Raw genomic sequence first — 25,222 nt, 5'->3', positions numbered from 1 at the left:
TCTTCCAAACTGGCTTTTACCAGTCCCGAGCAGGGGGCCAGCCATCACCAAGAAGGCTTAAAAGCAAGGCTGAAGAGGGGGACAGGAGGGGAGCAAACACTTGAATACTCCACACCCAAGGCCCCGCCGGAGACAGAAGGGCAGCAGGAGACCAGGCGTAGGGCTCGTGCTCATCCAGACTCTCCACACTGGGAGCGTGTGCCTGTGTGTCGACTGGGGCCTAAAGGGGGTAAGGGGAGAATCCCTCTGCCCATGCTGTGAAGAAAACCCTGCACTGAAACAAACAAAAGGAGAGCCCTCTACTCCAACCTAGGTTTAGAACAAAAAGTTCTACAATCCAGTGCAGAACGAGGACAGTGCTGGAAGGCAGCCACGAGGCAGCCTGGCCGCCCTAGCCTCCCACGGCGGGAGACCACTTGCTTCACAGGGCGGTGTTCCACCAGTATAGTGTGGTACGGGCCAGGATGATCTTTTTTTTTTTTTTTTAATTAATGTATTTATTTATTTTATTAAAAAAAATTTTTTTTCAACGTTTTTTATTTATTTTGGGGACAGAGAGAGACAGAGCATGAACAGGGGAGGGGCAGAGAGAGAGGGAGACACAGAATCGGAAACAGGCTCCAGGCTCCGAGCCATCAGCCCAGAGCCTGACGCGGGGCTCGAACTCACGGACCGCGAGATCGTGACCTGGCTGAAGTCGGACGCTTAACCGACTGCGCCACCCAGGCGCCCCTGTATTTATTTATTTTAATGTTTTATTTATTTTTGAGACAGAGAGCATGAGCAGGGGAGGGGTAGACAGAGAGCAAGACACTCCAGACACTCCAGCTCCAGGCTCCGAGCTGTCAGCACAGAGCCCGACGCGGGGCTCGAACTCACGAGCCGCGAGATCATGACCTGAGCCGAAGTCGGACGCTCAACCGACTGAGCCACCCAGACGCCCCCTGAATGACCTTTTAAAAATGCAGATCACTGGGTCCCTCTCCAAGGGGGAGTCTCCCCAAGTGACTCCACTCAGCTCCCAGTCAAGGAGGCCTCAACAGCTGTGCTGACGGCAGGCAGTCCCCTCGCACTTGGGAAAGACAAGTGCCAGCTGCCGAGCATACGCTAACTCATCCAACCTCACAATAAACCCATCAGATAAGCAGCATTCTCCCCACTTGATAGATGGGAGAGACTGGGGCTCCAAGAAGTTAATTAACTTCCTAGGTCGCAAGAGGTAGTAACCAAGCTTCGACCCAAGACGACCTGGCTTCCCCACATGTCAGGGAAGCAAACCAAGGGACGGCCAGCCAGTGGCCCCAGCTGGTGTCCAGGATGAGGCCTGTTCGTCCCGGGATCACACGGCAGCCTCACCGGCTTTTCCAGCATGTTACCTGCATGATGGCACTGAACTGAGGCTCATTCTCCATCTGCTCCTCAGCGATCCCCCTCTGGACACTGGCCAGGACAGTGGACTTGAAGAAGTACCTCCAGTTGTGATGGAGCGTCCGGAACAGGAGCTCAAACAGCTCAGCCTTCACATCAGGGGAGGGGCGCTGTGGAGACACACAGACCCTCAAACCTTCCCTTCCTGCGGCTCAGGGGGGCCACTCACAGCCTCGGCTCCGAGCAGAAAGGAGGCCCAGGCAACGCCTGATAACAGCAAGCAGAGTGTCAGTGTCCCCCGACACTGCCGTCTGGTCCAGTCCCCTTCAGGCCAGCAGTTCAAACCAGGTATACTTCCGCAGAGACACGATGCCCGGGCCAGTGCCAGGGTTGGTGCCCTTTTTCTGAGGGAAACCCTCAGCCCTCTAAGCCGGGAAAAAACGGCTACCAAATGGCAGAGCAATGAGCGACATGGGTTTCCTGTTTAGAAAGCAGCTGATCCGATCTGTCACCTCTTCTTGGCTATGTTGTTCCTTCCCCCAGGATAAAAACCGCTGTCCCAGCTAACCTGCTGACCCCATGCAAGACAAGTAAGAAGCTTTAAAAGCAGTTTTGCCGTCTACGGAAGAGGAGTCACAGAGCACCTGGAAGGCACAGAAAGCGTCAGGGGACCTCGGAGGAGGCAGCGTGTGGCGCTGAGCGCTCTCTGGGCCTGTGTCCCTGGTCACCGGCAGCAGGGTTCTGGGAGGAGGGGAGGCTCAGCAGTATTTTCTAACTGAACCAAAAATCTCCAAGTCATTGGAGGGCATGCCAGGTCACGGTATTCCAGATGTCTCTGTAGAATTCAAAACTGTAAGCCCCAGATATATTTAATTCAGCCTTGATTAAAATTAAATTGGGACCAGAGGGCACGAGCTCCCATGGCAGGAATCCTTACAGGGCCCAAGCGTGTTTAACGATGCAAAGCAACTCACTCACTTAAGCCTTAGTTGGGGGACTTAAAAAGGTTAGCTCTTAACTATCACATAAAATGTAGTTAAATTCACACTTATTCTGGATCTTGTCATGCTGAACGTAGGTTTTCTAAGGATGTGGAGTGTTTAACAACAAAACTTTTACATGGTTCCAAGCACTGGCCTCATATCCTTGAGACCGGTGCATGGGCTTACTAGTATGTCTTAACAAGTACGTCTTGTTACGGTGTTTGCCGGAGAAAACCACATATTCACCTAAAGTTAGAAGCTATTTGCCACGGAGACTGATCTTACTCGCCGACCAGCCTCGCACTTAACCTGCTGTGTTTTCCCTAGACTAGTTCCAATTAACTCGACCAACACAAAAAGACTGGACCAAGCTAAAGGCATTCTTTCCTGGAAAAAATTATTTTACAGAAAAATAACTAACAAGTGAGCTTTAAAACAGTGCATTTTCTTCACTATCTCGTTCCCTCCTCGGCTGCAGAAGCGAGGCAGCACAGGGGACCACCCCAGCCCCTCATACCTCGGCAATGATGGGATACACCTGCTCCATGCACAGGGAGATGATGCTGGGGAGAAAAGGCTTGAACACCTGGCCAGGCTCCTGGACCACCACCTGCAGGATCTTCAGGAACTTCTCCACCACCCGGCAGCCAGTGCTGCCTTCGTGAAGGATGCTCTCGGCCAGCTGTTCTCTGCAGACAAGGGGAAGCACGCAGTAGCCAAAGTAATGCTCTCTGGGGGGGCCAGCAGGAAAACCAACGCTCGCGGCAAGTGAAGAGAAAGGAGCAGAAAGTCCTAGGTTTTGTGGCCGGCCCCACCCTTCCTTGTCCCCTGGGAGTCTGGAAGCCACGGACAGCGGGTCTGTGGTTGGTTACCTGGTAAACATGTTGAGGAAGGTCTGGATGATCTGCTCCGTGAAAGGCACGCCCATCTGTACTCTAAGGCCTCGGAACAGAGTGAGGAAGAAGCTCAGCATCTCGTCAGTCACATCTAAGCAGAGGCACAAAGCGAACGGTCAGAGGCGTGAGCACACGAGGCTAAGTGGAAGCCCGGGGCCTGGCTGACCTCCTTTCTTCAATCTGCACTATCCTCTCTCCCGAAGGCTTCCTGCTGGAAGAAATTTCCCCAACACCATCGGAGCCGTGATGCAAAGCGGGAGATGACTGAGGACATGCTGGGACGACGGCTCCGGCCTCGCGAACCTCTGGCTCACAACGGCTCACTAGAGGAAGCGAAGGTCACCTCGAAGCCTCCCTCGCCAGCCGGCATCCAGCGACACCGAGCTTTCACTGCAGGTGGGTCATTTTGTGCTCACGCTGACGGAGCGATTCAACCGGGTCAACACCTGAGTGCTTCTGCCATTTCGCTCTCTGATCGCTAATCCCCGCACTTGGGTCAGAGGTTAAGTGGCTGAAAATGGATAATGACGGTGTATTCAGGCTGCGTGGCCCTCTATTATTAATGGTCCATTATCATTAATGGACCAATAATGGGACTAATTGCCGAAAACGTTGGTTACGTTTCCTCCGGCTCCACTGGCAGATCCCAACAATCATCTCGTACAGTGTTCTGGCTCTAACCTCACACACTCCGCTTACAAGAGGCAATCAGTGAGTGCTTGCTGACTGACAGGCCCCAATAGTCCTCTCCGAAGACTGACGAGGCTGCTGCAAACGCTCTCCCGAGAGCCAGAAAGAGCCTCTATCGGGTGAGGGAGGGAACCATGTCGGCAAAACCCACCTTGCCATCTAAGGAAATACGCGGCACTCGTGGGAAAAAGTTCCTTCCCCTCCTTTACAGAGCCCCCTGCACCTCACCACTCGTGGCCACGCTGGGAGAAGGCAAAGACTTAGAAGCGAGCCCCAGGTAGACGCCCCAAGTGACTCCGGGCCACACGACACAGGCGCAAGGCCCAGGTGAGGGCTCCACAGGGCCTCAGCCACCCCCCCCCCCCCCCCCCCACGAGCGTCCCTGCCCTCTGCCTTCAGAACCCGGGCCCGCACCGCCAGCTCCTTGTGTTCTGCTGAGCCGAGCAGTCGCTGTGGGCCTTGCAGGCGCCTGCCAGCAGCTCCTACCTGACTGGTGGATAAAAGCGGGAAAGAGGGCCAGGGAGACTTGCACGGATTCCTGCAGCGACTGGTAGCAGATCTGCCGGGACTTGGTGGACTCCCCGGAGATGCTGTCCACGATGTCTTCTAAAACACTGAGCGTCTGGTGGATAATCACTTTGGCTGCAAATCGAGATTCAGTGCATGTTATGACTTGTCGGAGGATAAAGCAGGGGGCCGGGGAATACCCGGGAGGGGGCGAGATTTGCAGAAGTATCCGGAGGGCAATCGCAGAAACCCTGCTGAACGAACACAGTCTCTCTTCATGGGCTTCTCCACCTCTCCCGTCTCTCTCTCCCTACACCCTCTTCTTTCTTCTTTTCTCCGCCAGGACTCTGGCTGCCTGCTTGCTCAGATTTTTGCTTCTCTTCTGCCTCCCTCCACCAGAAACAAGGCCACCCAGAGGAAAAGATAAAACGTGGCCCCCAGTTAGGTGTCTAGATTCTAAGACGGTGAACAGACGGGTGAGACTGGGCGTCCCAAGGTAATCACCCCAGGCGAGAATGGACAGATGCAGATCCGACACCCCTTCCACCCGACGTGTACCTCCCCGCCTGGCGATCGGCAGCAGCACCCCGCTGGCCCACCTACTGCTGCTACGTTCGTGATTAAACTGCCTGTTCGCCCCTTATCCTACTGGGCCTGGGGCCTGACGATATATATGATTATTATGGTATCATATGATGTTATCAACAACATACGCTTCTAATGAGACCCTGATGTAAACGCGATGCCTTCAGGGAACACAGAGAAAGCAGAGGTGGTGGCCAGCAAACGGGCAGGAGCTCAGAGGACACGGAAAGGGCCCTGATCAGAGGTGCCGGATAGGAACCACAGACGGGCACTTGACGGCCCTACACCCAGACAGGCTCCTTGTCAGTACACCGGGAATAGCCAACAGCCCCACCTTCACGGGGCTGCCGCGAGGATGAGAGACAAGGTTAAGAACGTGTCTAGCCCAGTGCCTGGCACATCGGAAGGTCCAGCACAGGGAAGCTGTCACCATTCCTCAGCACTGGTGGGGCTGGCTCCTCCCCTTAGACACGGAGCTTCCCACCGGCTGCCCTAAGAAGCACCCCCATGGCTCAGCCTGAGCTCAGCAGACTCAACGCTGGCAGAGCTCCAGAGGGCGGAACCAGAGCTGGGCTGAGGGCTGGCCTCTACCTGGTGGGGCTCCCTGGGTCGCCCTGGCCCCTCAAGCTCACCAGCCTCTGCGGCAGCTGAAGCAGCTTCCAGAGAAACGTAAAGCAGAAGGAATAGATCTAGAGGAGCAGGTTTGACTCCTGACTCCACTAGATTCTGTCTCCTCATCTGAAAACGTGGACAGAGAGAGACCACCACCTCACTCAAAGGACTGAGCATGAAAGAGAAGAATGGCTCACGACGGGCCTGCTTCTCTAACGGCCAGCCACGCGGACCTCGGCAAGTGCACACAGGGCACACGCATCCCATGGAAGGAGCCCCTCCCTCACAGCTGCTACGAGGACCGGGGCCAGGAAACTGCACTCGGGTCAGACGTTTCTCCAAGACGACACAAGGCACAGGGAAAGCAGTTTAGGGGGAAAAGCCAGTAGAGTTAAGAGACCAGAACTTGACCTCTGATGTGTAAGGAAACTGAAATAAGAACCAAAGCATATTCACAAAAATGTACAAGAGCAAACGGAAAGCACCGTTAAATATGTAGTAACAGGAGAGATACATAAAGTGTGACACCTTCCATGGAATAGGATGTTATCAAATCATTAAAAACAATGCTTTTCAGAACAAAGGGGTGATGTCGTGCAGGACAAGGATCTGGAAGCATTCAGAACCAGATCTGACTCCCGACCCCACCACCTTCTCTCTGATCCTGAGCAACCTACACCTGCTGAGCCTGGTGGGGGAGGGCGCTTCACAATGGAGAGACTGGCAGGCACTGCTCAAAGCAAGTGATCCCATGCCAAAATGGGACACACAGAAGTGACACAACGGGAGGTACACGTCACTGCCCAGGTGGTATTCACACCCCAACTGCTGGAAACAATCAGACAGAAAAGATTATGGGACATTTTACATGGAAATGGGTTTGGACTCTTCAAAACTGTCAATGTCAGAAGAAACAAAAAACCAGGAATACTTTTCTATATTAAAACACTGAAGAGGGGCACCTGTGGCTCAGTAGGTTGAGCGTCCAACACTTGATTTCAGCTCAGGTCTTGATCTCACAGTTCGTGAGATGGAACCCCATGTCGGACTCTGCACTCACGGTGCAGAGTCTGCTTGGGATTCTCTCTCACCCTCTCTCTCTGCCCCTCCCCCGCTTCTGCACTTGCTCTCTCAAATAAACAAACAAAGAGAGATGTGACAACCAAACAGAACACAAGCTCCTTGACTGTATCTTGGACTTTTTAAGAAGCAAAAAAGGCCACTTTGGTAACACCTGGGGAAAACCTGAACATGGTCTATGTGTTAAATGACATTACCGTAATGTCACAACTTGGCTGTATTCGTGGTGTCTGGGTTACAGGAGAGAACACCTTGTTCTCAAAGACAAAGGTTAAGGTGTCAAGGATAAAGTGTCGGTAACTTCCTTTATTTAAAGGGCTCTGCTAAAAAGAGGAAGTGTGTGGGGAGGTGGGAGGAAACACGAGTGTGGCAAAACACTAACAAGTGGTAAATCCTAGTGAAAGATACACGGTTGTTCCTTTGCTTCATCCTTCAACTATTCTGTAGGTTTTGAAAACTTTTCAAAGTACTAAACTGGGACGGGAAAAAACACTCCAGGCCTGGATTTGATCACTTGCGGCAGGAGGAGAAGACGAACCTCACAGGGCTGCAGGGAGGACCGCACGACGTAACGTACATGAAGTTCTGGGACCCCGCCTGGCACGCAGCGAACACCCCACAGACATTACTCTAAGTCTGTGCACCGTGGGAACCATGGGTTCCATTCAGCAAATAGTTCCAGCAGGTGGTGGCACCCGCTCTGCAGTGAAGCCACGGCCGCGGAAGCGTATGCTCTGGCCGAAGAAGAGTGAGCGGAGATACAAATGATGGGTGTCACCTGCAGACCGGTGCTTTAAGAGCCACTGCACAAGCCCCCACGTCCCCGTCCCCGTGTAAGCACAGACTGCGGGGCGGCCTTCAGCGGCCCGGGTCGCTGAGTCGCCAGGAAAATAAGCAGGACGCTCTCCAACCCCCGTGGCCCCAGCCGAACACGCAGTGTGAGCGAGAAATACATCTTTCTCCTGGATTAAGCCACTACGCTTTGGGCACTGTTTGTTACCACGGGGCAAACCTACCCAACCCATGCTGGCTGACTGACATAAGCACGTGTAAAATAAAGAGGCAAAAGACCACTAGATTTTCTGAAACATGACTCCACACTAGCTGTGTGTAACCCCTGCGCCAATGACCTCCTCTTACCCGAGTTTCCCCAGGGGTAAAATCAGGATAATCAACAGTGCCTAACTTGTAGGCTGATGTGGAAATTCAATGAATTAGTGAATGTAAAACACTGAGAACCAGGACCAGGCAAACACCGGACCGTGAAGGCTGGTGCCGGCTCGGCCAGAGGTGTGATGGCGGGGAGAGGACCGCCCAGGCAAGGGCCCAGCGCTCAGTACACCCTCACGAGCTGCGCTGCTCCCATGCAGCTCCAGAACTAGAAGACACACTTAAACAGAGAATAAGGATGACAATGAGAGAATCAAAAGGGTGACTTTCTAAAATACTAAAACCAATGAGACTTAAGAGTTTTCCCCTTCTTTATACTATTCTAATATTTTTGTACAATAAGCATTATGGTAATGTCCCTGATTATGAAAATGATGTTTTTTTTAAAAAATGCTGGTATTTATTGCTATGTTTGACATTTGTTGGCATCCTATGAATGTTATCAATAATGTTCCAATACTTTCTCACTGTGAAAATACTGTATTTTTTTAACATGTACTATAAAATTTGTACATCAGAGAAATCTGATGCCTTCTACTTGAACTGAGTTCTCTTGATTCATTTTTCTCTCCCTTTTTAATATAAATAATTAAACTTGAAGTGCCATTTGTGAAGATACCAAGTTCTTTCAAAGCCTCTGAAATACATGCATTTGGAAAAAGGTTAAAAATAGTTTCAAAAGACAGTTCTTAGATCTGCTCTTCCCAGTGAATTGCTTTGATTGCTTATATAAGTATCTGAAACAGATCAGTCCCTGTACATTTTTTTATCCAAGGAAGGCACCGCTGACGGTTTACTTATTTTTGACATTTTAACTAAGAGAAGGGGTGTCCCACATTCAGGAAATAGGTCCAGCTGACACGTTCACAGAATTCCACAGAGAAGCGGTTTCTACCGCCGAAGGCTGGCTCTCCCACTTTGCAGCTGAGGGACTACGGACAGATGAACGAATGCCTCATCGGCCACAAAGGAAGACAGCGCCTGGCCTACCTGTCTCCCCGGGCCGTCCCCGGCTCTGGGACACTTACTGTCATCCAGTGGCATCTTCCTCTGTGGGGCCGCAGCACTGGGTTTCAGATCGCGATAGTCCCGTGAGAGCGCGGAGATGAGGCTGGCGTGGTTGATGGAACGTACGGGCCACTGCTGCTCATTCTCAGGCAGGTTTGGCCACGGAAGCAGCAGGATGTTAGAGAGGGCTCGGCACACCAACACCTGAGCCTGGAAGAGACCACCCCCCCGCCCCAGGTATCCATCAGAGGGTTAAGAGCAACAGCCGCGGCACCGGACGCAGCCTGGGCACCCAGGGCACACGCGGAGCTCAGGCCTCCGGGCTCCTTTCTCACAGGCTGGGCCTAAGGCTTCGGTCCAAATCTAAGGTAAGGCAGGGAGGAAAGTGAAAGTGAAGCAAAAACACCACGCCTCGGTCCAGCGCGTTCCATGCCCCATCCTGGAATGTCATTTCCCGGTGCTGTCGCTGCCCCTCTACTCTGGTACCTGCAGCATTACAGGGCGGGGGAGTCACAGTCACTGCAGACGCTCGGTCTAACCAGTCCCTTAGCTGCTGGCTCCCAACACCCTCGGAGGAGCCGCTGAGAACAGGGCTGAGAGAGAGAGGCTGCCAGAGAACCTCTTACGATCAGTGTGCCTTTGGCACCAGGTCAAAAGCAATACTCTGCCACCTCGGGTGCTCCCAAGTAACTGCTCCGACTCCCCTCGGACACCACCTGTGTCTTGTTGGTTTTTAAACTTCCAGCCTGAGCCTCCTGAAGGATTTTGTGAAAATCCTTGTCTGGAGCTTCTCAACCCTAAGAAAACAAATGTAACAACGGACTGTTTTAAACCAAAAGGAATGCAAAGAAGACGCTGACACCAGCCAAATCGCTGGCTCTCAAAGCAGCACCACCTCAGCACCTATCGGGAGGGTCTTTTACATCCTAATCTGCACACCGCCCGACTGCGTCGGGAAGGGCCTGACGACAGAGCACGGAGGCTGCCCTAAGTGCCACCTGGGAGGAAACCGTCTCTGGCGGCACAGCCCGTAAGCTCTGAGTGCGAAAGGCAGGCCAGACTCCTCTTGCTCAGCCTCACGGCTCCAGGGCCCATGCAGCATGGCCCTGGGGTCTCACCTTATCGACGAGTCGCTGAGCAGAGGCATCGGTGATTCTGTTGAACACTTTCTGCACCGCGGGGATGCTGATCAGAAAGACAGGCCGCACGGTGGTGGCCAGTGAGACCAGTAAGTGGCACGCAGATAGCAGCAACTTGTCTTGGACCTGGAGACAGAAGAGAACGTGTCGGTTCACTAGCTCTCCCGCGAGGCTGCGATTCGAAGAACCCTGACGAGGCAGTCACAAGCCAGATCCGCTGCCGGGCTGTCGTTCCACATAACTCAGGCTCTGTGTCCAAGAAGTTTCCGGGGACGGCGCCCAGCAACGAGGCACGCTCCTCTGTGCCACGTCGCAGCTCCTGACCTCACGCCGGGAGCGCCACCTCCAGTTCCTCCTGTCCTTAGTCGCTGGCACCTCTGGGTGCGATCGCTTCTCAGCTCCAAAAATTCCACGGCAGCCTCCTTGGCATGTCATTCAAACTACTCGGGATTGTTCACCTCACTCCTCCCGCTCCAACCAAGCCAACGTTTCTCTCCACCCGCCTTCCAACACTCAACCGGTCACGCCAGGCTCTCCCGCTTCCTCCCCTCCGCATGCCAATCAAAAACCTGGTTCAGGGACCATCTGCCCTTTTCAAATTAGCAAAAGAGAAAACTCTTTATAGATACGACATAATGCTGGTAAGACTGGTAAAAAACAGCACACCAAAGAGTCACGGGCATGCAGTTACTTTCGAAAGAAATATTATGAGAATTTCCTAGAACCACACATTATCCCTAACCTTTAACCTTTAATCCCGCTTTAAGAAAATCACCTAAAAGGATAAAGCTAAGTGCATACGTGCATTTCAGAATGATCTATGGTGATTTTTTTCAAATGCAGGCAACATTAAAGTCCAGCAATGGCTGGATACATCATAAATTATATAAATCCCTCCTCGTGGGATATTTTAACTCATTTACAAATTACAATTACAAACTGAACAAAACCTGGGGCACCTGGGTGGCTCAACTGATTAAGCATCTGACTTCCGCTCAGGTCATGAGCTCATAGTTCATGGGTTCGAGCCCCACGTCGGGCTCTGTGCCGACAGCTCAGAGCCTGGAGCCTGCTGCAGATTCTGTGTCTCCCTCTCTCTCTGCCCCTCCCTCGCTCACACACACACTCTCTCTCTCTCTCTCTCTCTCTCTCTCAAAAATAAACATCAAAAAAAATTTTTTAACAAGCTAAACAAAACCTTACGGAAATCAATACACTGTTAAGAGGAGGACAGAATGCTACGTAGGTTAAGACTACAAAAAGACAGGGCCCAGTTGGTTGCTTGCCCAACTCTTGATCTCAGCTCACGTCATGATCTCGTGGTTCACGTGACAGAGCTCCAAGTCGGGCTCTGCGCTGACAGCTCGGCGACTGCTTGGGATTCTCCTCCTTCTGACCCTCCCACACTTGCACTCTCAAAGCAAATAAACTTAAAAAAAAAAAAGACGAACACCTATATGCTCCATAATATAAACTGATGGTTTTCTCAAAGGACAGCTGAGTAGAAGCTGTCAAATTTACTTGGATGCACCTTTAACCCAGTAAATCCACTTTCCGGAACCCATCCTACAAGGATGTACATACCAAGAACTAATTTCCATCAACAGGAGAATTATAAAACATTCCCACTACCAAACAGCAGTGTTTTAGAATGGGGGATTAAAGAGTACCATAAATTTTCGGTCTATAATTTAAACAGTGTTGAACTTCTTCACAATGAGCATGCATTCATGTGGGACTAAGGTTAAAAACTTAAGCTACCTTTGAGTTTATATGGATCACAGCTCAAAAGGAACATGAGACGACACATGGTTCTATGGTAGTGCAGAGAATTATGGGTCTAACACCATGCGATATTTTGATTTTATAATAAGTGGGTATGTGGACAAAAGGACAAGGACTTAGATACAGAGTGTAGCCCTTGGGGCGCCTGGGTGACTCAGCTGGTTAAGTGTCCGACTCGATTGCGGCTCAGGTCACGACCTGGAGGTTCGTGGGGCCAAGACCCACGTCAGGCTCCGCGGTAACGGTGCGGAGCCTGCTCGATGTTCTCCCTTGCCCCCCCCCCCCCCCGCAATAAACAAACTTAAAAAGCGTAGCCCTTGCTGCCTTAGGACCTTGGTGCTGATCAGAGGTGTGACGGCATCCATGGTGGTGGAGACGAGTGTAACAAACTGCTGTGTGTTCTGCCGATGAGCTTCGCTGCAGTACTGCGCTAGCCAGTGAGAGTACGCCTGGAGAGCAGCCAGGGACTGGGCGTGCCTGCAAAGGGGAGAGAAGATGCGATTTCAAAGGTTAAGGTCAAGACATATGAGCATCAAACTTGTGTCCACAGCCACGCGAGACGGCACAGAAATCACGTACTCGCTCAGGTAGGACCTAAAAATCAAAACTCATCATCTAAATGTTGCCACCACTGCCTGTGACACAGAAAGCAGTCAGTTCTCTATGAAGCTACGGCTCCTTTTAGTGGACAACAAATTTTAGGAAAGAAGAGCCTGGGGACTTAGGGGTCTCACCGCTCCTAGGACCTTTTAGGGGACAGAGCTAGGATTCAGGCAGACACCACGTGGAAATCAAACTGGTCGCCACCAACCGGGCGGGCAAGTTGACCTCAAGCGCCTCAGACAGGACACAAGAAGGGCACACCGCCACCTATCTAGTGTTCTCGCTAAAAATGTTGACCATCGATCTCATACGGATCAACAACCAGACAAATTTCGATTTTTAAGATTTTCCTTAGGAAAAAAAATTAAGAGGGTGCCTGGGTGACTCAGTCGGTTCAGTGTCTGACTCTTGATGTGGGCTCCAGTCATGACCTCACGGTTTGTGAGTTCAAGGCCCGCATCAGGCTCCGTGCCGACAGCGCAAAGAGCCTGCTTGGGATTCTCTCTCTCTCCCTCTCTCTCTGCTCCTCTCCCACTTGCACTCTCTCTCTCAAAATTAAGTGAACATTTAAAAACAAAAAAATTAAGACCTAAATCTCCCCAAAACTCCATTTCTCTTTCCCTCATCTGACTCTCCTCCTTTCCCTCCCTCCCACCAACATGTACAATCTGGGGAGCTGATCTAGATTATGGGAGAGAAATGTAGTATGGGATTCATGATTAGTTAGACATTGGATCCAAAGAAAGAAGGACACTTCTGAGGCAACTGGAGAAATTAGAGTATGGAAAAATATATACATATACACTCTTAAAAACCCCAGATATTACGGCATCCGTGAAAGTCTCAGAGTATTGATAATGGTATTATGGTTATGTAGGAGGAGGACCTTGTTCCCAGAGATATGTGCTCAAGAGTTTATAGGTGAAGTGACATGTTTGCAATTTATTTTCAGTTTACTTACAAAAAAATAGTGTGTGTGTTCACCTGTATAAACAAAAAGGAAGTGTGAGAAACAAAAGCAAATGTGGCAAAATATCTATAACTGATGAATCTAGCTTGAGAGTATAGGGTGTTCATTCTGTTTTTCCCCTTTTCTACAGGTGTGAACTTTTTCAAGCCGTTATTTTGTATTTTACATTTAGAATGCACTGACTGTTTTAACTTTTAGCTCTGAAAGTCGGCCTTTGGAGTCTAGGACTTTTAGTCAATCTATCAAATTTACAGAGCTCCATAAGGCTTAAAGGGAGGGGCTCCAAAACTTCCTGAAATTGTGTGCAAGATGTTGTGTTTATGAGCAAATTAGCATTTTTCTCGGCAGAAGCTTCACAGCTTTCTCTAATCTCGAAAAGGAAAAGTATATATATATATATGTATACGTGTGTGTGTATATATACACACACACACACACACATGTATACACACACACACACACACTCTGAAAAAAAAACCTAAACCACTAAAGTAACACATAAGACTCTCTTTCTATCATTTACCTAATTTGCAGCTTAAGAACTGCTCCGGAACAGGGGTCAGCAGACTTTTTCTGCAAATACCAGAGTGAAAATATTTTAGGCTTTGCAGGCCACACACACTGTCACAGCCACTCTGCCGCTGCGGCACAAAAGTAGCATAGATGATACGTAAATGGACGGGCCCGGCCGTGCTCCAATCCTAATTTACAAAAGCTGGCAGTGGGCTGGATTCGGTACAGGCCATAGTTTGCCAATGCCCGCTCCGGTCCAGAGCAAGCCTTCCAAGGCAGTGTGATCCCTGAGATGTGGCCCCGCCTCCAGTCTCCATTCTGCTGTCCCTTCCATAGTCATTTTCTTAATAGCTCCCCACCATCCTGAAAGCTCTCAAAGTGTGGTCCCTGAATGTTCTTCAGAATCGCCTGAGGTCTTGCATAATCCGCAAATACCCGAGCCTTACGCATCCTGCTGTAGTCAGAATCTCTGATGGAATGTGTTCCCCAAGTAATTCTCTGGGCCCTACAGTTGCAGTCACTGGCCCACAGGAGAAGATTCACGGCACTCGAGCTGTTTCCACCATAGTCCTACCGTGCCTATCCGGTCTCATCTCCCACCACACAAACCACACACCACCCCCTAATCATGGGGCTCTGCAACACATCTTTGTCTTGGCTCATGCTGTTCTTTCTTCCTGAAATGCCTACCCCACATACCCTCTGCTCCCAGCTCTCATCTGCCTGATGAATTCCACTTACTCCAACCACCCCTGCCCCCAATCAATCTTTCTCTCTGCCTAGGCTTGGAGGAGGGAGTTTTTCTCCTCTTCATGGCAGGCACAACTGTTCCTTTCTATCCAGAAAATTCCTGGGGGCGACAAGGTCCCTCCTGAGAACGCACAAACAGCTAACTCTGTACTTACACATCAATGAGGTCAGGTTTCAGTACTGACGGCACAGCAGTTTCAATGTTGTACAATTTTATCTGAGATCCATACAGAGTGACTTTGACCAACCTGTTGGCAAAGAAGCAGGTAAGTGAAAACATTCAGCTTATGGGCTAACATAGACAAAATGGACAAGGTACCAACAAAGGTCCCAAAGACAGACTTTTTTCCATCCAAAGAAGAATCAAGACCAGACCTTCAATTTTATCCCAAAGATACCTGAGATGCGCATGAAGATTTATATAAAGACACTAACTAAAGCTGACTTACAGAATAAAAAAATTTTGTACGCAAAATAAATATCTAACAGGGAAATATAAGATGATAGAATATATACAGTAAAAGTGACTAAGAAGTAAGTATTTCATGGTGTGTATTTTACCACAACGAAAAAACACTGGACAAGAAGTAAATGTTTCAGGTAGACAGATATATGACAAAGAAAATACAGCAAAATGTTCACTGTAGAATCTAGGTGACAGGTATATGGGTGGTCCCTGTATAATTTTTCAACTTTCCTGAAGATTCGAAGATGTTCATGATAAAATGTTTGGGGGAGAGGGCAGGGCACAAAGCAAAAAAGGTTTTAGAACAAATTGAAGGGTTTTTGACATGAAGCACAATCCTTCCAGAAGCAAGCTGCTGCGCCCACTGGTGGCCCAAGGGCTCACTGCACGCAAACAAGCCTTCAATCCAGTAACTGAGAGGCGGCTGCACAGAGAAACGGAAAATGCCTCTTTCGTTAGAGATGGATGCTCCTTCCTGAGCAAAGGGAAGAAGCCGGAGACGCGGCGAAGTTCTCCCCGGGCCTGCTCTTTAAGGAAGCCTGGGAGCAGCTCTGAGGCGGGCGCCAGGGAAGACAATGGGTGTTTCTCTCCCTCGGTGCCACGGCACAGAGCTTCTCAAACTTCACCGAGCGGAAGACTCAACTGGGGAACCTGTCACAGTGCAGGCTCCCTGGTCCAACCCCACAGACCGACCCTGCAGCTGCGAGGAGGAGCCTGGAAATCTGCATCTCTGGAAACATCCTGGGGCTCCGTGCGCGTGGACCACACTCTGGAAAGTGCTGCTCTCTGAAGGGACCAGAAAGCGGGACTTCACTAGAAAACCACAAGCTTGAGTCCCAAAGTAACGAGGGTCAGGAAGCAGTCAGAAAGTGAGGGTGAAAGTGCCAAGGGTTCTCGACTGGAAGCTCTGGAAAGGGGCCGGGGTGATAACGTAAGCGACGTACCAACATGCATCTGGTGTTTAACTCTTTAAACTGTTCTCCATTCTTCACATTCACATAGTAGGTATACATTTATTTAGTGGCACTGAATACACACTCCGAGCGTGCAGCCACCCGCTCCTGTCTCCTTTACCTTTTCATCCTATAAAACTCTAAGTCTGGACCCACGAAAGAACAACCCCATCCCCCGCCGCAGCCCTGGCCACGGCCATTCCCCTTTCCCTCTGGTCCGGACTATTCCATGGGCCTCACGTTAAGTGGAGTCACCCTGTGTTTGACTTTACATTCCGCTTTCGCATTCCCCAGCATCCTTTAGTGCTACTCTACACAGAAAATGGGCTTCTAAACGTGTCTTTTACGATTTCTACGTGCAGCAGTTTAGCTAGGAAGTTTATTGTGTGGAGCCTGAGTGAAAAGCCGGCTAATCACACCAGCTATGAAGATCAAATAGTCGTAACAAGGACTTCTCTCACACTTTATTCTGAATGAAGACAAGACTGCAAAGTACCTGTAAGTACTGAGCCTCAAACCTAAAAGCAGTGCAGAAAGATGTATATATAAGGACCTATGAGCTAATGACGCAGGAACTCTGAACTCTGAAAAGATACAGATTTCAAGGAGGAAGAACGCGTCCCATTCCGCTAACCGTCAGTGGAGTGGGAACAGGCCTCACCCAGGACGGCGAGGAAGGAGGATGCTGGAGGTGACAGCTCTGTGGTGTGGCAAGAGCACAGCATCTGGACTCAGGAAGATGGTCAAAAACCCATATGCTCCCTCTTGTGAAGTGTGGCCTGAAGAGAGGCACTCACCATCTCTGGGCCACGGTTGGCTCACAGGGAACGTGACATCCCCATCCCCCAAAGTAAAGAATGAAATGATACGTGCAAAACCACTTTGAAAGTTTCCTACCACGTGCTACTTTTACTATTTATTGATATTAATCTGGCTTTTAAAGATTTATTCAAAACTCTTTGTTTTCTCTGCTTTTAAGCTAAGAGTAACAGTTAAAGACGACTCTGGTGCGCAAGTCACCAGGCTTGGGGCTTGGTTTCGCTTGGCGTGTTATCAATGATACGGCGAGTGGGCCGGTGAAAGAGTCCGGCGGCTCAACTGTGGGCTGGACCCACATCTGCCCAATTTTGATCTAATCAATCCACCGGTTACCCTGAAACAGTCTGAACCTCCAAACACATTGAAGCATCTGACTGGTTAAGTGCCTGAGTTCGTGGGAGGGGCGCAGGGAGAATGGGGCAGCCAGGAGCGGTCCTCAACACACGCAGCCATAAACCCGAGGAGGGACCCGAGGGGAGGGGTAATGACAGAAGCCTGGTGGTGGAGAGGTTGGGAGCCACCTCTCCGGTCAAGCTTCAACTCCTCAGGACCCTCCCAGGGCTGGAAAAAGTCCCACCTCTAGCACCTGGCTGTCAGATGCCGACGGACTACCTGTTTGTCCTTCCACTCCCAGGGCTTTCCCGGTGTCTCTTTACCTGTGGGCAGAGACAGAAGACTGACCCCACGTGGCTTCTTCCGGGACTAACCCTGCCTTCTCATCCACAGACCCAATCTGCAATGAAGTGAACGGCCTACGTGTACAGGCTGCTAACCCCCGGCCGCTGAGCTAAGTGCCATATCTCGTGAACTCTCACAAGAAGCTACAAGGCACCAGGTCCCCTCCATGTCACAGCGAGGGACCTGAAGTCCAGAGGGGTCCGGTGGCCGCTCCGCGTCCGCCTTACAGCCGGCAGCACGCCGCCCTCACGCAAGAAGGAGCGGCGCCGTGACGTCACTCTGGCCTACCTCTCCACGACGGTGAGGGCGTCGCTGAACCGCGCCGCAAACACGTCTCCGATGAAGTACTCGGCCAGCCGGCCCACCGCCTGCAGGAGGGAACTCAGGTCTCTCAGGGAACAGTGCAGTCGCCGGCAGTCATTCTCCGCTGTGATGTTCAACCTGTGGCCTGGAACGTAACACCGCAGGCGGTTTTCCACGGGAAGGACGCGTTTAGTTACCACTACGGACAACAGCTCCTACAGGCAAGCTACATTTAGCAAAACCAGTTGTTGAAACACAGCAACTCACAGGCTGCTTCCCAGACACGAGCTGGGAAGATGGGCCCAGTCCTCCACGTCAACCTGTACCCACACGCACCCCGGGGCCAGAGAGAGGGACAGCGAGCGCAGACAAGAGGGACACACGGCCTGGTGTGCCAACATGGACGGAGCACCTGACGTCATTCCTCTTGTGACCCTGAGGTAGTGACACCTCCAATTTTGCACCCAAGGAAACCCACACAGGGAGGCCCAGCCACCCGCCCAATGCGGGTCCTATTTCTGGGGCAGAACCAGGCTAAGCCTCTACAGCTGCAAACCTGCCTGCCTTCTGCACGTGGCCTGTCACACAGAATGGAATCTCCCTGGGCTGACAGGATTCACCCCTGTTCAAAGAACCGGGGGTAGCTGGCACTCCACCCCAGAAGGTCTGCGGGTAGCACGGTCTAGAATAAAGGCACGGGGCCTGGATTCACAAGACAGGTGCCCTGCTACCCGCTGGCTCCGGGCCTCAGCAAACCCTTCCGAGTCTGGTTTCTTAAAGAGGAAAATAATGCTCCCATTAAATTCACTAGTGTAAAGGCAAAGTTAGAATGAACTATGAAGCATCCTTCAATGTTTTAAGAAATAGGTGTAACAAAAAACTTGTGATTTTCTACGGCCTGAGACTTTCTTACTTTTCCATACGATTTCTTCAAGCCGAGTGATTTAGGTGCAAAGATGAAGGACAAAAACATCTTCAATTCAGCCCATCTCTTTGCCTTGCGGACCCCTCTCCCCACAAAGGTCCACAAAAGACAGTGAGAAGAGCCAAGCCAGGAGAGGGCGCTCTGAGTTGGACAGAGTTCTCCTCCTCCAGAGCCCCCTCCCTGCCCACAGGGCACCTACAAATCCTACCCCTCCCTAGATACCAGCCCCTTCCTGCGGCAATTTCAGGGGTTTACTCCGTTAGAAGAGAGGAACTGGCTAAGGGCAACCCTGCTCCCGTGGTGTCCCACAAGCGTCTTCCTAGAACCCAGACCTACAGATGCAGCTCCCCTCAAGCGAGTGTCAAACCCCCTGGGGCTCTTCCAGTTAAGGAAGGAGAACCCGGACCACTCCCCCCTCCCCTCGCCTCCATCAACACCAGGGCTCTCGTGACTTCACTGCCTCCCACCCCCCCCCACCCCCCCTCCCCCCACCCCGTTCCAATACCTCACCCAGACCCACTGTTAACCCCCAGTGCCTCAGGTCCCTGCCCGGACTGTCCACTGCATCCCTGACCACTCACGCCCTGTATGCTCTTCTCCAGATTCATATAACCACCACGTCTTCTGGGAGACCTTCTCTCCACATTGCCCGACAGAAGGAATGTGCTTCCCTCCTTTCCTGCACCCCCCTCCAGGGCACCTCAAGTACACATGCAGATAAACTAATGAGCTACAAGTCTCCTCACTGACCATGAACTCCTTCACGGGGAGGGGCTGTGGCCAACACTCTGCACAGCGCCTGGTACGGAAGAAGTGACCACAACGAACGAATGAATTAGATACGGCTGAATACAGAGCAAACTAGAGCAGTACAGGGAGGCTTGGGGAGCTTGAGGTCCTCGTACTGCCCTTGGGAATGTTCCCCTGATTATTTAAATGTGATTATGGATAAACAACACCTGTGGCGAGACAAACAGCAAAGGCTGCACACCTAAGAAATTGCCGGATGAAGCGGCAAGTTTGATGCCTCGGATCCTACGCTGGCTTCCACGTGATGAGGCTAGAAACAGACCTGTGACAGCCCCCAAGGGTAGGCATGGGTTTGGAAAAAGGTGTGGGTCACATCCCCAGGAGCAGGAGGACAAAAGGAAGGTCAAGGAAGGTCAAATCAAGGAAGGTCTTTACAGGGACAGAGCCGGTGACAAAGGCCAGCTTTGGCCCACCCCCGCCTTCCTCACCTGGTCCTCCACCCCCAGCCCCGCACAGAGAGGAGTGCCTCAGTGAGGAAAACACCAAGCGGTGGGATTCGCGGCCTGCAGGCACCCTGCCAAGGTCACTGGGGTGGGCGCCTAAGTGACCTAGAGTGAGCCAGCTCCTCTAGTCAGAGCAAGAGGACGACCACCCCACGCCAGCCAGATGAGCCCACAAAACAGAGAGAACCAAGAGGTATTTTTGATCACGCGAGAGACAACACTGCCTCTCCTCCTCTCCCAGCTAACAAAAGCACCACAATCACGCACTTTCTGAACGTCAAGGATTTTCAGGCTTACAGCTATATAACTGACTCCCAGGGTAAACTAAAACCTGTTTTCCTTTGCACACCAAGCTTTAGGGCTGTGGGAAACAAAGCCTTAAGAAAAATCTGCCCTGGAACTGGGTGCGGTGCTGCTAGTGTCGGCCGAAAAGAGACCAGCCTTTCTCTCCCCGGGGCAGCGAGGACAGATTCTGACTCCGCACTCGCCGCCCGCGCACCTTCATCGCCTCGCCCTCGCCCACGAGGCTCTCCACCCTGCCGACTGCTTCCCAACTTCTTGTGCCCTTAGGTTTACCCAAGAACGAGGTTCTTGAACAGTTTAAAACATGAAGGGAAACAAAAACCAAACCAAGATACCACCCTAAATCGGGTTTCCATTGGCGTCTGGGTCCTAACAGCCCTGGAGTCATCGTGAGCAGGCCTCCCCGCCTGCTCCTGAGTCCACCCGGCTACAGCCGGTGCGGGGCCTCCTCCCAGCCTCTCCCCACAAGCCTCTTCGGGGAGTCCTCCATGTTTAAACAGCTTGGCCAGAAACGACAGAGAAAAAGTGTCCCTCCCCCCACAATTCCTTATTGGCATCCCTGGTCCCACCCCGAGGGAAGAACACAAAACGAGCCTAGGCCTGCTTACGAATGGCAGCCTTGGGGAGAGGCAAAGACAGAGACTCTCCTCTCGGCTCAAATACACCCCTGCATCCCTTCATTTCCCGTGTCACCCTCTGGCTGAGAATCCCTGCCATCCTGCTCGTTCCCTTCTAAACCTGCCCGAATTTGTCAAAGAGCAGGACTTGGAATGAAAACCAGCTTAGGACCGCTGTGATTTTAAACTATCAGTTTGAACCATAAGAAACTGCCGATATGTGTCCGCTTCTGACAGAACAAAACTGCATTTCCGTATAATTCAACTGAAGACACACGTACCGTCTACAGCGCATGTCAATGCACACTGTGACTGCTGCTTGCCTACTGTCCGCAAGACAGATAAGCACACAGGCAGGGGGCACCCCAAATTAAAATCTCTGCGCCCACCCCCGAGCCTAGAGCCTTCACACCGCCAGCAGCACCAAATGCCGCAAGCAATCACCTGAGTTCCCACTGAGAAAGCCGTTCAGAACCACCCCCTTCTCCTCCTATTTGGCTAAGGCTTAGATGTCCGCCTAATAGCAAAGAACAGCCGCAAAGGGGAACCCTCAGAAGGACAGCACTGCCACATGGAGATTTGCGGACAGAAAACATCGCAGCCACACTGAAGCGCGATCTTCCATCAAGCAAGTCGCCCTGAGGCCATCTAGGTGCATGCGCTTTTTACCACGTCCAAAGGACGGCTCCCTGGCAAATCAATGCCCGGGGGGGGGAAAACATCTTCATGTTAAATATAACTCAGTCTTCTTTTGTTGGGGGGGCTGCGGAGGTAGAGATGTGAAAATCCCCATTTGAGGAATTCTACTCTGAGAGAACAAGTAGGTCATAAATGAAGCCAAGCAGAACAAAGAACAGAAGAGACACAACAACCAAAGACGGGATCTTTCAAACCACAGACGGTTGAGAAAGATAGGCAATGTGGGCGAAGGATGACCTCCCAGGGGCAAGACCCGCACACAGCCACTGAGGTGCCACAGCGACCTCAGGCCTTGTCTCCGTCCTAATGAGGAAGCAGAGGCAGGAAGATCGGCAGCAGGTGTAAACAGTCAGTCTCCCATCCATACAGCCTCCAGGGGAGATTCGAGAATTAAAAGCTGGTGAGAAGTAAAGCACATGAATGGAGGGGCCACCCTCTCAGAGGAAGATGCCACAGTTTCTGTTAAGAGGCAGGAAGGCTGCTAATCCAGCATGGAGGTTATTTGAGAGGTTAGATGGCCATGGGAACCAGGGAACAAAATGTATTCAGAGTTTCCATTTTTTAATAGGCTTTGCATTGGAAACTTGGCTTTGGAGCCACCAAGGGATGGGGGAATGCTTCGTCACGGATAAGAGAGATCGTTTTAAAACAGTAAGTATTTCTCCGGCCTGAGAGGAATATGCACCAAGGAGCAGTGCTAGGGATGAGATTTATAAACGATCTGGAAAGGCCAGGCACACTGGGAAACCGCCAGTAAACGGGCTTCAGTGAGAACAGGTATAGGATATTTCATTCAGGGAAAAATAAATCAGATTATCCTTCTCGGATGAGAAACTCTAAGTTACCAGTATGTCTCAGAAAAAGGATTTAGGGGTCGCTCAGATTTTTCTCCTCAAGACAGACTCAATGTAAGCTCTATGTAGGGGTCTATTTGGGGGGGTGGAGGAGTACATGCTCAATTTCTTAAAAGATCGAGAATAAGATCAAGACCAGGTCTTTAGCATGCTGAGTACATTCTAATTTGATGAGTGGCCCTGAGGGAGAGACCACCAGGGTACAATTTTCCCCAAGAATGGATGCTGGAAACATGTGTAGCATTTATACAGTCAAATGATTTTTGTTAACGTTGACAGCATATTTTACAGGCATGTTTGCTTTGAAAAGTGATCTTTTTAAAGTTCTTTGTAAGCTGTTCTTAACCTATCTACAAACTTAGGGGCATGCCAAGTCCCATCAACCTCCTGGGGCCCAGCGGATTATTTAGAAGCTAATAATACAGTCATGGAAACAAACCGTCACAGGCCACCAAGAAGGGCAGCCCCAGACAGAGCCTCTCGTGGAGGCTCTGCCATGAATAACAAGCTCGCCCAGGAGATGGTCTCTACCCTGAGCGGCTCTGTGCCGGGCTGAGACAATTACACAGCAGAGGGGCTGGGGGCCGGGGCCAGGCAGGACTCCTGGAAGGAAAACACTGGGAAGAAGATGGGGGAGGCTGGAGGGATACGGGGAAGCATGGGTGCATTTGTAGGCACAAGAAGTTGTTTTTGGTGTTTTCAACTAGCTAGCAAAAAATGGACGGCAGATTTTAGTTCATTCAACTTTCTAATCCTTCCCTATTATACCATCTTGGGACAAAGTGACATCTCTGGACACCCATTTCCTCTTCCATAAAATAGGAGACCAGGACAGGTGAGAGAGTTAAAGACAGCGTAGGCAAAGAATACAGTGCCTGGCGTGTGACGTGTGTTCTACACAGGGAAGCTGTTATTGTTATCAACCAAACAGCCAAAAACTGCTGACCCTAAACCCCAAGCAGGTGAGTGAAGCCACCTACCAAGGGCAGCCCAAAGTCTTCCCAGCCAGCTGCAGCCAGGCCTCCCGCGGGCCAGCTACGGGAGGAGAGCTAACAGCCACGAGCTGTCGGCGTGTTCCCACACAGGTCGGCCGACTCCAGAGCCGCTCCTGGGTCCTCTTACTGCTTAACACCAGGGAGGAAAGAGCACACGGCAGCAAAGCCCAAGGCCATTTTTCCCTAGTGCGCTTGCTGGTTTCAAAGACATAAGGAAATAGCCTAATTGCTGGGTTTTTGTTTCTTTTTCCCCCTCTAAGTCCCCCCTCTTTGCTCCAAATCAGCTGCTTCTTTCTCACTGAAACACCTGTTCGGAATGCACTGTCACAGCCTCATCCTTTACCTCCCCCACGGTTCCTTTTTGTCATTGATTCTTTAAGAAAGTTTTCCGTTTAGAAGTGGGGAGAGACAGAGCGGCGGGGAGGTGGCAGTGGAGAAATCATGTTGCGACAGCAAAGAAGGCAATAATTAAATATCAGCCCGGTAGTTTTCTTAACGTCGGTTAAATTAGAAAATAAAAACCAGTTTACCTGACCCTGAAGTAACTATAAACTGCTGTAAACCCAGATAAACTTCTAAATTGTCCTGAAGAACTGGGAACTGAAAACGAAAAAACAAAGATTAAAAAAAAAAAAAACAAACATAAGTCCAACTTTTAACAGCATTTTAACGTTAAAACATTACAAGATCTAGGGGGGGTGGGGAGGGGCATCAGATTAAAAATACCCTTTTCTCGGAGAACCTTTACTGCCAGCTAAGGAGTGGCTCCCTTCAGTGCCCTGCCTTCAACAATTTCTACAATTCACACCACCAATTAATGTTCGGAATCAGAAAAGAAAAAAACAAAAAAAACAAAAAAAAACAACAACTTATCAGGTAGATAACTCTTTTCTAAACAAAGCAACGGATGCTGGGTTTGACTATTACGGTTCCTAAAAGAGGACGCCAAACCCCAAATGATCTACACCTTCTAGAGCTTAAAGACGGAACCTATCTCCCTTCAAATCCAAGGGAAATCCTATTCTGGAAAGAACTGTCAGATAATCTGCCTTTAATTTAAGTGCATGGCAGAGTGAAAAGACAGGCCCAATTTTTTAGAAGTCTGATTCCCTTACTCATTTGGCAGACAGGACCCTCATAACCAGAGCTATCAGTATCTTTTCTTTCTAAAGCTGCTAACTCACCGTTAGGACAAAGATCAGACTTCAATGTGACAGGTCCCTACGAAAGGCAGATGGCGAAACACAACAGAACTGTCTACAAGAGAACACAAGACCCCCCTCCCCCAAATCATCTTGTCCTTGAAGAAGAGATAGGCTTAATGAAATCTCCCCAAATAACAAGCACCACTGAGTGAAGGAAAGCGGTCCTTATGACTAAGATTCTAGCACATGAATATACGCAGAGTGCTAGCGACGGGCTTTACAAAGGCTCACTTTGCAGCAATGCGATCTTTAGCAGGAAGTCCTCTGCGTGGCCTGGTCGTTTCTGAGCTACTGATGCAGGCCTGAAGGCATTAGTAAAACTCATATTACATGTGAGAGTTCAGGAAGAAAAACAGGGCTTCCAAAAGCGGATTTAAAATATTTGGGGACATGTTAGCATTTGTTGAACTTTGAGGGTCGGTGATGGTCATCATTATTCTTTGTTTAAAATGTAGACCTATATATTTTAAAATACTGGTGAGCAAAAAAGCCT

The 25,222-nt window shown here is 50.6% G+C and overlaps 1 protein-coding gene across 7 annotated transcripts in view; it reads right to left on the bottom strand.

Moving 5' to 3' along the window:
• The window catches only part of XPO6 (exportin 6), a 103,388-nt gene that overhangs the window by 4,997 nt on the left and 73,169 nt on the right, over window positions 1-25,222 (bottom strand). For all 7 annotated transcript variants that reach the window (XM_043560239.1, XM_043560235.1, XM_043560234.1 and 4 more), the window contains exons 12-21: window positions 24,055-24,124; window positions 17,864-18,023; window positions 14,815-14,907; window positions 12,156-12,300; window positions 10,018-10,164; window positions 8,920-9,109; window positions 4,424-4,579; window positions 3,224-3,338; window positions 2,869-3,040; window positions 1,377-1,538 (exon numbers count right to left, since the gene is read on the bottom strand). In XM_043560239.1, the coding sequence (XP_043416174.1) occupies window positions 1,377-1,538; window positions 2,869-3,040; window positions 3,224-3,338; window positions 4,424-4,579; window positions 8,920-9,109; window positions 10,018-10,164; window positions 12,156-12,300; window positions 14,815-14,907; window positions 17,864-18,023; window positions 24,055-24,124 (1,410 nt within the window). The remainder of the gene's footprint in view (window positions 1-1,376; window positions 1,539-2,868; window positions 3,041-3,223; window positions 3,339-4,423; window positions 4,580-8,919; window positions 9,110-10,017; window positions 10,165-12,155; window positions 12,301-14,814; window positions 14,908-17,863; window positions 18,024-24,054; window positions 24,125-25,222) is intronic.

This window comes from Prionailurus bengalensis, chromosome E3, assembly GCF_016509475.1.
Source record: "Prionailurus bengalensis isolate Pbe53 chromosome E3, Fcat_Pben_1.1_paternal_pri, whole genome shotgun sequence".
Classification (NCBI taxonomy): domain Eukaryota; kingdom Metazoa; phylum Chordata; class Mammalia; order Carnivora; family Felidae; genus Prionailurus; species Prionailurus bengalensis.
The sequence above is the reverse complement of the archived record's forward strand: the minus strand, read 5'-3'. Positions and strand labels throughout refer to the sequence as shown.